Raw genomic sequence first — 12832 nt, 5'->3', positions numbered from 1 at the left:
AGCCCTTTTTTATTTTTTGTTTTGAAATACAATCTTCTAGCTGGGCGTGGTGGCGCACGCTTGTAATCCCCGCGCTTGGGAGGCTGAGACAGGAGGATTGCGCAGGTTCGAAGCCAGCCTCAGTGAGGCTTTCAGCAACTTAGTGAGACCCTGTTTCCAAAGAAAATATAAAATAGGTCTGGGAGTATAGCTCAGAGGTAGAAAGCCTCTGGATTCCACCCCTAGTACCACCAAAAAAAGAAAAAAAAAGGAAAAAGTATACAGTCTTCTTAGATTGCTGAGAGTATTGCTAAATTGCTGAGACTATCTTCAAGCCTGCGATCCTCCTGTCTCAACCTTCCAAGTATTGGGATGACAGTCAGGCATCACTGCTTTCAGCAATTTAGCTTATTAATTTTTATTATTTATATTTATCTATGGTGCTAGGGATGAAACCCAGGGGCTTTCTACATCTGGGTTACACCCTCAGACCTATTTTATATTTTATTTGGAAACAGGGTCTCATTGAGTTGCTGAGAGCCTCGCTAAATCGTGGAGAGTGGCTTCGAACCTGCACAATCCTGCAGTCTCAGCCTGCCAAGTACTGGAATTACAGACATGTGCCATCATGCCTAGTTTATTATTTTTATTTTTAATTAAAAAGTGTTTATCCAGGCATGGTGGCGCACGCTTGTAATCCCAGCATTTGGGAGGCTGAGACCAGAGGATCACAGTTCACGGACAGCCTCAACTACTACTTAGTGAAGCCCTTTGTAACCCAACGAGACCCTGTTTCAAAACAAAGAATAAAAAAATAGGGTTGTTGTGTAGTTCAGAAAAAGAATGTCCCTGGGTTCCATCCCTAGTACCACACATAAATACATAAATAAACAAACAAAATATAAAAGTGTTTTGTGGCACTGAGGATTGAACCAGGGGCATTATACCTCATAGCTACACACTCAGCCCTTTTTATTTATTTCTTTATTTTTATATTTTATTTTGTTTATTTTTTTGGTACTGGGGATTGAACCCAGAGTCATTCTACCTCTGAGTTACACCCTCAACGCTGCTGCTGCTGCTGCTCCTTCTCCTTCTTCTTCTCCTCCTCCTCCTTCTCCTCCTCCTTCTCCTCCTCCTCCTCCTCCTCCTCCTCCTCCTCCTCCTCCTCCTTCTCCTTCTCCTTCTCCTTCTCCTTCTCCTTCTTCTTCGTGCTACTGGGGATGGAACCCAGAGGCCTTCTACCTCTAGGCTACATTCCCAGATTTATTTTATATTTTATTTGGAAACAGGGTCTCACTAAGTTGCTGGGAGCCTCATTAAGTACCTGAGGCTGGCTTCAAACCTGCATGATTCTTCTGTCTCAGCCTCCTAAGTACTGGGATTACAAGCATGGGCCACCACGCCTGGCCTATTCTTTATTTTGAAATAGGGTCTCACTAAGTTGCAGAAGGCTTCTCTTAGTAGCTGAGGTTGGCTGCAAGCCTGAGATCCTCCTGTCTCAGTCTCCCAAGTACTGGGATTACATTCACAATTAAATTTTTGCGGTACTGAGGTTGGAACCCAGGGGCATTCTACCTCTGAGTTACACCTCCAGTCCTATATTTTTATTGTTTATTTATATATTTATTTTTATTATTATTATTATTTTTTCGTAGTACTGGGGTTCCTGGAAGCCCTTCTACCTCCGGGCTACACTCCCAGACCTATTTTTACATTTTTATTTGGAAACAGGGTCTCCTAAGCCAGCGCGCGCGGCTGGCTTCGAACCTGCACAATCCTCCTGTCTCTGCCTCCCAAGCACGGGGATTACAAGCGTGTGCCACCACGCCCGGCCTATTTTTTTTTTTATTCTTTATTTTCTTATTTATTTATTTATTTGATGGTACTGGGAGTGGAACCTAGGGGCTTTTCTACTTCCAGGCTACTTTTTTTGAGGGGGGGTCTGGGGATGGAACCCAAGGGCATTCAACCTCCAAGCTACACCCCCTGCCTTATTTTTTTAATCTTTATTTTGAAACCGGGTCCCACTGAGTTGCAGAGGGCCTCACTAAGTAGCTGAGGCTGTCTATGAACCGCGATCCTCTGGTCTCAGCCTCCCGAATTCTGGGATTACAAGCGTGCGCCACCACGCCTAGCTTATTTTATACTTTATTTGGAAACAGGGTCTCACTAAGTTGCCAAGAGCCTCACTAAGAAGCTGAGGCTGGCTTCGAACCTGTGCGATTCTCCTGTCTCAGCCTCCCAAGCGCTGGGATTACAAGCATGTGCCACCACGCCTGGCTTAGTTTTCATTCTTTATATTTATTCTTTTTTTTTTTTTTTTTTTTTTTTTTTTTTTTTTTTTTGGTGGTACTGGGGTTCCTGGACCTCCGGGCTACACTCCCAGACCTATTTTATATTTTTTTAAATTTTGAAACAGGGTTTCTTAAGCCAGCAAGGCTGGCTCCGAACCAGCACGATCCTCTTGTTTCCACCTCCCAAGTGCAGGGATTACAAGCGTTCGCCACCACGCCCGGCTCACCAGCCCTATTTTTTATTCTTTATTTTGAAACAGGGTCTCACTGAGTTGCGGAGGGCCTCACTAAGTAGCTGAGGCTGTCTGCAATCCTCCAGTTTCAGTCTCCTGAATGCTGGGATTACAAGCGTGCGCCACCACGCCCGGCTTCATTATTTTTGTAACAGGGTCTCACTGAGTTGCAAAGGGCCTCACTAAGTAGCTGAGGCTGTCCACGAACTGCGATCCTCCTGTCTCAGCCTCCTGAATGCTGGGATTACAAGCATGTACCATTATGCTGGCATTATACTCAACTTATTCTTTATTTTGAAACAGGATCTCACTAAACTGCAGAGGCTTCACTGAGTAGTGGAGGTTGTCTGCGAATCTGCAATCCTCCTGTCTCAGCCTTTCAGGTATTGGAATACAGGTGTGGGCCACAATGCCCATGCCTTTTTTCTTCTTCTTTCCAGCCAGTATAGGGGTGCAGGCCTACAACCCTAGTAAGTACTTAAGAGGCTGAGCCAAGTATTGCAGGTTTGAGAACAGCCCGTTGTAATTTTGATAGATCCCAGGTAACACACACACACACACACACACACACACACACACACAAACACACACACCTCTTACTGCTGCAGTTATTTGTTAGCGGTAATCAGACTAACCCTCCAAGCAAATTCTTCTAGAACAGGAGTTTTTTTTGTTGTTGTTTTGCATATTTATTTATTTATTTATTGGTGCTGGAGGTTGAACCCAGGGGCATTCTACTGCCAAGCTATGCCCCAACCCTATTTTATATCTTTTTTTTTTTTTTGGTGGTGGTACTGGGGTTCCTGGAAACCCTTCTACCTCTGGGCTACACTCCCAGACCTATTTTATATTTTATTCGGAAACAGGGTCTCTTAAGCCAGCAAGCCTAGCTTCGAACCTGCGCGATCCTCCTGTCTCAGCCTCCCAAACTTGGGGATTACAAGGGTGAACCACCATGCCCGGCCAAAGAGAATTTTTTGAATGCTTAATCTTTAATGAATGGGTAACTGGATACTTTTTTGAGGAAGAGGATTCTAACTTTTACTTGATGCTCGAAAAGCTCCGCATTAAGCACTCCTAATGCAGAATGTGCTGAAGGACTTGATTGACGGGAGGATCACAGGTTTGAACCTAGCATTTTACAATTTAGTGAGACTCTGTTTCAAAATAAGAATTAAAAAGGACTGGGGCCCGGCTGGTGGCTCATTCTTGTAATCCCAGTACTGGGGAGGCTGAGACAAGAGGATTGCAAGTTCGCAGCCAGTCTCAGCTGATTAGTGAGGCTCTCTGCAACTTATTGAGACCCTGTTTTGAAATAAAAAATAAAAAATAGGGCTGGGGGTGTAGCTCAGAGATAGAATGACCCTAACTTCAATCCCCAGCTCACACAAAAAAATAAACATTGGGCATGTATCTCAGAGGTAGCGCTTCTCTGGGTTCAATCCCCAGCCCCACTGATGGAGAAAAATCTTACCTCTACAATTATATCTGTGTCAGCCATAATCAGGCTTACTTCCCATGTTAATTCTCCTATAATAGTTCTTCTTCTTTTTGTATATATATTTTTTATTTTGGGTAAAAGAAACAGTAAAAATTAAAAAAAAATTCCAACACTGTGAATGGCTATACAATGAAATGTAAGTTTCTCTCCTTGGAGACCTAGATGGCAGGTTCTTAACCTGGGTTAGTGACGGGAGTCTAAGGAAGGATTTCGAATCAAAGTGAGTTTCTCGAATGCCCAATCTTCAATGATGGGCAATTGGGCAATTTAGTGGAGAGACGATCTTAACTGTCACCTGAAGCTCAAAAGGGTTCTCATCTAAGAACTCGCGGTGCAGGATTTGCCAGTGACTCAGAATGAAGGGCAAAACCCCTGTGACCAGCCGGGCCTGGTGGCGGCGGCGGCGCAGGGCTGTGATCCCCGTACTTGGGTAGGAGATCCCAGACAGACTCGAGGCCAGGCTCAGCAATCTAGGGAGACCCTGAGACATCTAGTGAGATCTTGTTTACCCACCCCCCAAAATAAAACGAGGCCGGAGGTTTAGCTGGGGGGCAGAACATCTCCGGGTGCGATCCCAGGGCCGTCGCCCCCACGCGCGGGGCTGCCGAGCCGGGGCTGCCGCATCCCTGCGCCGGGGCGTCGCGCGTGTGACGTCACGACGCCGCCGCGCAGGCCCGCCCCTGCGGAGCGCGGCGCGGGGACGGCGCCCGGCTCCCGTCCCTCCCGGAATGTGAGGCTGAGGCCGGCCGCCGCCGCCGCTGTCCGCTCGCCGCCCGCGCCCGCGCCCGCCGCCGCCTTCGTCCGCGCCGGAGGAGCCCGGCGGCCGCGCCTCGTGCCGCGTTCCCGCCCGGCCGCCGCCGCGCTCCCCGAGTCCTCCGAGGCCGCCGGCGAGTTCGCTACGGAGGGAGGCGGGGGCCTGCGGGCGGAGGCGGCGGAGGCGGAGGGAAGGAAGATGGCGGCCGTGGAGCTCGAGTGGATCCCCGAGACGCTCTACAACACCGCCATCTCCGCGGTCGTGGACAACTACATCCGCTCCCGCCGCGACATCCGCTCCTTGCCCGAGAACATCCAGTTCGACGTGTACTACAAGGTACGGGCCTGCTCGCCGCCGCCGCCCGGCCGCACCCCCGCCGCACCCCCTTCCACGTCTGCGAGCCCCGCGGTGACCCGCACCCCGCGGGCGGACGCTCCGCGCCGCCGCCGCCCGAGCCCGGGCCTGGCCCTCCTTCCGCAGGAGCCCGGTCCCCTCTGCGCTTTCCTTTCTCCGTAGTGGCCCCTCGGGTAGGCCTGCTGCGTGGACTTCCTCTACTGCCCTGTCCCGCCCAGCCCTCCTGGGGATCTTTAGGCGATTTTCCGCCCTCTTCCAATTGTCAGCATCAGCTAGACCTTTTTTTTTTTTTTCTTTGCTCCTCTTCCTCCCCCTTCCTACTTTATCACCTCGATGCTGTCTTTTCCCCAAGAGTGTGAGAGAGAGAGAGAGAGAGAGAGAGAGAGAGAGTGTGTGTGTGTGTGTGTGTGTGTGTGTGTGTGTGTGTCTTTTCTGCTTCGTGTTCCTCCGTTTCTCCTTTCTCTCCCCAGTCCAAAGGGAGTTAGTTGTTGTTGGAAATAGTCTTTGTGCTTTGTGGGCATATTCTTTAAAGCTCTTTTTTGTCTGTTTGTTTGTTTACACTTGGTGTTGAAGCGAGCATTCTATTAAGACGAGAGGGTGGCTCGACTGTTTGCAAAGAACACGGTGAAATTTCCTGAAAGGGGAAAAAATACTTTGGAAATTTAAATTATGTCCGTGTATTTGGAAGTTGCGATCTTGCAGCATTCCTGAATCGCTCCCCCTCAAAGATCTGAACAGAAAGTCTTCAAGTCACCCTCCAAGGAGTTTCAAGGGTAAATGTCCTTCGACGGGATAATTTTTGCAGTGTTTTGAGAGGGAGGAGAACTTTATGGACTCGGAGCCTCCCTTTTCCTCCCCCTCTCACATTTGAGGGTGAACACTGGACTTATTATTCTGTTCTTGAATCAGCATGGATCACTCCTCATCTCCAGTAGCCATCCTTGCAAAATGTAACCAGAAGTAGAGTTGGGTTTAATATTTTAAACCTTAAGTACTTCTTACTGATTTGAAAGTTGGGTGCAACAGTGCAAAATATTTAGCAGATGTATTTGTTCTTATATATTTATGGTGTTTTAAGGTGGTTGTTTTATTGGGAGTCCTGTCTGCTCTCTCCACCCACGGGATATTTTTTCACAATTAGTAGCTGGCAATGCTACGTTCTGCTAAGTCCAGGCTGCTTTGTGCCCATTTTAAAGTTAAAATATATTTCCCCCTAAGTATTTGGAGAAGATTCATTTGGGTATACTTATTACTGTTATATAATTATTGAATTTAGAGTAAACTCTTCCTCCATCCCAAATCCTTTTGGTCCATTGATTCCCTTTTGTTTTGAGGAAATTTTGCGTGTTTAAGATACATTACTCACCAAGGGCAAATCAGATTTGTCTTTCTCAGTCTCGGAAACTGCAGCTTTGTGTGCACTCTGTCCATTTTATTAAATCATAGGTAATTTGGTTCACTTTTCAGAGGAAATCACTGGGCGTTTCATTTATCAGTGTACTTTTGCTACTTGAATTCCCTCAAAATACTTGAGTTATCTTCTAGTAACTCACTTCTAATTGAAGCTTTTCTTTGAAGATTATCAGTGCATATCAGCTACTTAGTGAGGCCCTCTGCAATTTAGTGAGACCCTGTTTCAAAATAAAGAATGAAAAATAGGGCTGAGGGTCCTTGGGTTCAATCCCCAGTATTACAAAAAAAAAATAGTTTTATACTTATTGTGAATATGGCACTGTGTAGGTGAAGGAAGGCATTTGCTGTGTGCTTGGAAGTTTGTTAAATGCTTTTTTTTTTTTTTTTTTTGAGGATCTGGGGTGGAACCCAGGGGCCTTTGAGCTACATACACCTCCAGCCCTAGTTTTTATTCTTTATTTTGAAAGAGGGTCAGCCCTGTGAGTTGCAAACTGCCTCGCTAAGTAGCAGAGGCTGTCTGCAGACTGTGATCCTCCTTTCTCAGCCTCCCAAATGCTGGGATTACAAGCGTGCGCCACCACGCCCAGCTTTAAAGTAGTTTTATAAGTGAGAAAGGTAATTTAGTCGTCTAAAACTTAGTATTTAGTTCTAGCCAGGCGTGGTGGCGCATGCTTGTAATCCCAGGATTCGGGAGGCTGAGACTGGAGTTTCGCGGACAGCCTCAGCTTCTTAGTGAGGCCCTCTGCAACTTAGTGAGACCCTGTTTCAAAGTAAAGAATAAAAAATAGGGCAGGGGGTATAGCTTGGAGGTCGAATGCCCCTGGGTTCCATCCCCAGACCGGCAAAAACAAAAAACAAAAAAACCTTTAGTATTTAGTTCCTGTGTACGTATGTTGTTTTGGTTGTTTTTGCGCAGTTTGTTTCTGAGGTAGTAGTTTATTTTAATGAAAGCTACTATAGAACTAATTTTTTTATTGGCTCATATAGAAATAGACAGTGAAAGTCAATCTCAGGATTCCTTTTTTTTTTTTTTGGTGCTGGGGAAGGAACCCAGGGGCATTCTACCTCTAAGCTACACCTCCAGTCCGATTTTTTATTCTTTATTTTGAATCGGGGTCTCACTAAGTTGCAGAGGAGCTCACTAAGTAGCTGAGGCTGGTTGCAAACCCGGATCCTCCTGTCTCATCCTCCCAAGTACTGGGATTACAAACTTGCACCACTCCTGACTCTATTTTGAAACAGGGTCTCAGTAGTGAGGCTGATCAGTCTCACTACTTGCTGAGGCTGTTCCCAAGCCTGTGATCCTCTGTCTCAGCCTCCCAAGTACTCCCAAATACTGGGATTATAGGCATGTGCCACCATGCCCAGTTTAAGATTTCTTGTGTGTGTGTGTGTGGGTCTTGGGATGGAACCCAGGGGTGTAGCTCAGAGGTAGAATGCCCCTGGGTTCCATCCCCAGTAGTGGAAAAAAAAAAAACAAAAATACTCCATTTTTTAATAGAGATATAAGAAGGAATTTCTCTTTCTTTCTTTTTTTTTTTTGTGTGTGGTACTGGGGGTTAAACCCAGGGGCATTATATCTCAGGACTGTATCCCTAGTTTATTTATTTATTTATTTATGCACTAGGGATTGAATCCAGGGGCATTCTACCCCTAAACTACACACCCAGCCCTATTTTATTTTAATTTGGAAACAGTGTCTTGCTAGATTGATAAGATCTCTGCTTATTGGCTGTCCTCAAACCTGCAATCCTCCTGAAAGCCTCCCAAATACTGGGATTACAGGTAAGCGCCACCATGCTTAGTTTTATTTTTTATTTTGAAACAGGATCCTTTTAAATTACTGAGGGCTTAGACTGGGCAAGGTGGCACAGTTTGTAATCCCAGCATTTGGGAGGCTGAGACAGGAGGATCACGGTTCGCAGACAGCTTCAGCTACAACTTAGTGAGGCCCTTTGCAACTCAAAATAAAGAATAAAAAAACAATAGGGCCGGGGGTGTGGCTTGGAGGTAGAATGCCCCTGGGTTCCATCCTCAGTACAAAAAAAATTATTGAGGCTAGTCGGGCATGGTGCATGCTTGTAATCCCAGCATTTGGGAGGCTGAGACAGGAGGATCAGGATTGGTGGCCAGCCTCAGCTATCTAGTGAGGCCCTTTGCAACCTAGTAAGACCTTGTTTCAAAATAAAGAATAAACTGGGCATGGTGGCATAAATTGATAATCCCAGTACTTGGGAGGCTGAGACAGGAGGATCACAGGTTCGTGGCCAGCTTCAGCTACTTAGTGAGGCCTTCTGCAATTTAGTGAGGTCCTGCTTCAAAGTATAGAATAAAAAATAGGGGTGGGGATGTAACTCAGAGGTAGAATACCCCTGAGCTGAATTCCCAGCACCCGCCCAAAAATAAAGAAATAAAAAGAGAGCCGGGGTTGTAGCTCAGAGGTAAAATGCCTCTGAGAACTATCCCTAGTACTGCAAAAAAAAAAAAAAAAAAAAATTTACTGAGGGCCAAGTTGCTGAGGCTGGCCTTGAACCTGCATTTTACTGTCGTACTCTTCCAAGAACTATTGAGATTGCAGGTGTGCACCACTGCGCCTAGCTTGCTTGCCCCTCCCTCCTTTCCTTCCTTCCTTCCTTCCTTCCTTCCTTCCTTCTTTCCTTCCTTTCCTCCTCTTCTTTCAAGAATGGAAGCCATTAGAATATATTTTTGGTCCTATGGCAGAAACCAAAGTGCTGAAAAGTTGAGTATACTACTTATGCAGGAAATAGATTATGGAGTAGAGTCCCTGAGCTGAAACATTATTTAATGAGCCTTATCCCCCCTCTTTTGTGGTGCTGGAGATAGAACCCAGGGCATTCTACCTCTGAGCTACAACCCCAGCTCTCTCTTTTATTCTTCATTTTGAAACATGGTCTAAGTTGCAGAAGGCCTTACTAAGTAGCTGAGGCAGGCCGCAAACCCGATCATCCTGTCTCAGCCTCACAAGTACTGGGATCACATGTGTATGCCACCATGCCCGGCTTGAGTCCTGCCCTGTTTTGATCTTTCCTCTTGCACACAAATTAATTTGATCTTTCCTCTTTGCTCACAAATTAAGGTATTAGTCTTAAATATGAGTTTGGGCAAGAATACTTTCTCTGAGATCAGAAGGAAATAGTTAAAGAGCCAAGGTATCAATATAGATAATTTGCAAAGAATGAATATCACAAATGAAGTGAGAGCATCTGAGGGTAGGGGTAAGAGTAGAAGTTTTTGTGTGCATGTTTGGTATGAGAATAGAACCCCAGGTCATTCTATCTTTGAGCTACACCACCAGCCCTATTTTATTTTTATTTTGAAACAGGATCTTGCTAGGTTGATGAGAGTTTCACTACTTGCTAATCCTTGAACCTGCCATCCTCCTTTCTCAGCCTCCCAAGCACTAGGATTACAGGCCTGTATCGTCATGCCTTGCTTTTTATCCTTTTTTTTTTTTTTTTTTTTTTTTTCGGATCTGAAAATGGGATCCCAGGGGTGTTCTACCTCCAAGCTATACTTCCTGCCCTATTTTTTATTCTTTGTTTTGAGACTGAGTCTCACTAAGTAGCTGAGGCTGTCTGTGAACCACAATCCTCTGGTCTCGGCCTCCAGAATGCTGGGATTACAAGCATGCGCCACCATGCCTAGCTTTTTTTTTTTTTTTTTTTTTTAATGGTACTGGGGGTGGAACCCAGAGGCTTTCTACCTCCGGGCTATACTCCCAGACCTATTTTCTATTTTATTTGGAAACAGGGTCTCATTAAGTTGCTGAGAGCCTCACCAAGTAGCTGAGGCTGGCTTCGAACCTGTGCGATCCTCCTGTCTCAACCTCCCAAGCGCGGGGATTACAAGCGTGCGCCACCACGCCCGGCTTTTTATTTTAAATGTAGGAAGGATAAACAGAAGTTGGAAATGGCTATTGAGGTATATGGGGAGGGAAGCTGACTAAAATATATATAAAGGAATCAACAGAAGCCAAGTATGTAAAGGAATCAACAGAAGCCAAGTAAGTATGTTGGCACACGCTTGTAATCCTAGTACTTGGGAGGCTGAGATGTGGATCACTAGTTTGAGAACAGCCTCAGCAAGTAGTGAGACTCATCAACTAGTGATCCTGCTGTCTCAGCCTTCAAAGTACTGGCATTACAACTGTGTGCCACCACTCTTGACTTAGAATGCAAAGGAAATTAAGAAGTAGAAGAAAATCTGTAGGACTTATACTAACACCAGTTGTCTAGCAGTAGTAAGATACTATGTTTTGCTGGTCACTTTTGGAAGATACCTATACTTTGGGGCTGAGAGAAGGATCAAATTTTCAAAGCTAGCTGGGTATGCTGGCACATGCTTGTAATCCCAGCATTCAGGAGGCTGAGACTCGAGGATCATGGTTTGGAGACGGCCTCAGCTACTTAGTGAGGCCCTCTTCAACTTAGTGAGACCCTGTTTCAAAATAAAAGAATAAAATAGGGCTGGGGTGTAGTTTAAAGGTAAAATGTCCTTGGGTTCCATCCCCATTACTACACACACACACACAATGATGTTGGCACATGGATAAGAGAAATAAATCAATGGAACAAAACAGTCCAGAAAAAGAATGATACCTAGTCTGCCACTTGTTTTATAATAAAAGAGACATAGCAGTACAGAGGGAAAGAAGTTAATCAAATGGTGTCAGTTTGGTATCTTTATGAGGGAAAACAGATTTTTTTTTAATCTTATTTAACACCATATTCAGCTAGACGTGGTTGCGCACACTTGTAATCTCAGCATTTGGGAGGCTGAGACTGGAGGATCACGGTTCGCGGCCAGCCTTAGCTACTTAGTGAGGTCCTCTGCAACTCAGTGAGACCCTGTTTCAAAATAAAGAATAAGCCGGGCGTGGTGGCGCACGCTTGTAATCCCCGCGCTTGGGAGGCAGAGACAGGAGGATCGCGTAGGTTCGAAGCTAGCCCCGCGCGCTGGCTTAGGAGACCCTGTTTCCAAATAAAAATGCAAAAATAGGTCTGGGAGTGTAGCCCGGAGGTAGAAGGGCTTCCAGGAACCCCAGTACCACCAAAAAAAAAAAAAAAAAAAAAAAAAAAAAAAAAAGAATAAAATGTAGGGCTGGAGCCAGGCATGGTGGCACATGCTTGTAATCCCGGAGGCTGAGACAGGAGGATTGTGGTTTGTGGGCAGCCTCAGCTACTTAGTGAGGCCCCCCCACAACTTAATGAGAACCTGTTTCAAAATAAAGAATTAAACCAGGTGTGTTGGCGCACGCTTGTAATCCCCGCGCTTGGTATGTGGAGACAGGAGGATCGTGCAGGTTCAAAGCCAGCCGTGCTGGCTTAAGAGACCCTGATTCCAAATAAAAAAGTATAAAATAGGTCTGGGAGGTAGAAGGGCTTCCAGGAACCCCAGTATCCCCCCACCAAAAAAAAAAGAATTAAAAATGGCAGGTGGTATAGCTTGGAGGTCGAATGGCCCTGGGTTTCATCCCCCCACCTGCAAAAAAAATAAAAAAATAAAAAAATAAAAAGAAGAGTAGGGCTGGGAGTGTAGTTCAGAGGTAGAACGCCCCTGGGTCCATCCTCACTGCAAACAACAACAACAACAAAAAAGCCATATGTGCAACAGTAAATTTTCAAATGGATTGCTGATCTAAATAAAATATTTTTAAGAAAGGTTTTTTTGGGGGGGGCGGGTGACTCACGCTTGTAATCTCAGCTTTTGGGAGGCTGAGACCAGAGGATCTTGGTTCAAGGACAGTCTCAGCTACTACTTATTGAGGCCTTTTGCAACTCAGTGAGACCTGTCTCAAAGAATAAAAAATAGGACCAGGGGTGTAGCTTGGCGATAGAATGCCCCTGGGTTCCATTCCCGGTACTGCAAAAAAAAAAAAAAAAAAAGGTTTTCCATTGTGTCAGCAAAGATTGATTAAATTGCTAAATATAAGCTGGGTGTGGTGGTGCATACTTGTAATCCTAGCATTTGGGAGGCTGAGATGGGAGGATTGTGGTGAGGACAGCCTTAGCTATTTAGTGAGGAGGCCCTTTGCAACTCAGTGAGACCCCGTTTTAAAATAAAGAATAAAAAATAGGGCTGGGGGTGTAGCTCAGAGATACAATGCCCTTGGGTTCCATCCCCAGTATTGCAAAAAAATAAAATAAAATAAAATAAAATAAATTGCAGCCGGGCGTGGTGGTACACACTTCTAATCTCAGCATTTGGGAGGCTGAGACAGGAGGATCCATATTCGCAGCCAGCCTCAGCTAGTGAGGCCCTTTGCGACTCAGTGAGACCT

At 45.6% G+C, this 12832-nt stretch overlaps 1 protein-coding gene across 1 annotated transcript in view; it reads left to right on the top strand.

The window, feature by feature from the left end:
- Nucleotides 1–4962: 4962 nt before the first annotated feature.
- The window catches only part of APPBP2 (amyloid beta precursor protein binding protein 2), a gene marked incomplete at both ends in the record, with an annotated part of 77081 nt that continues 69211 nt past the window's right edge, over nt 4963–12832 (top strand). Inside the window, one exon of the mRNA XM_080713481.1 lies at nt 4963–5100. Coding sequence (XP_080569607.1) covers nt 4963–5100 — 138 coding nt within the window. The remainder of the gene's footprint in view (nt 5101–12832) is intronic.

This window comes from Muscardinus avellanarius, assembly GCF_963383645.1.
Source record: "Muscardinus avellanarius genome assembly, chromosome: 16".
In the NCBI taxonomy this organism is placed as follows: Eukaryota; Metazoa; Chordata; class Mammalia; order Rodentia; family Gliridae; genus Muscardinus; species Muscardinus avellanarius.
This window is presented reverse-complemented; position numbering and strand designations above follow the sequence as displayed.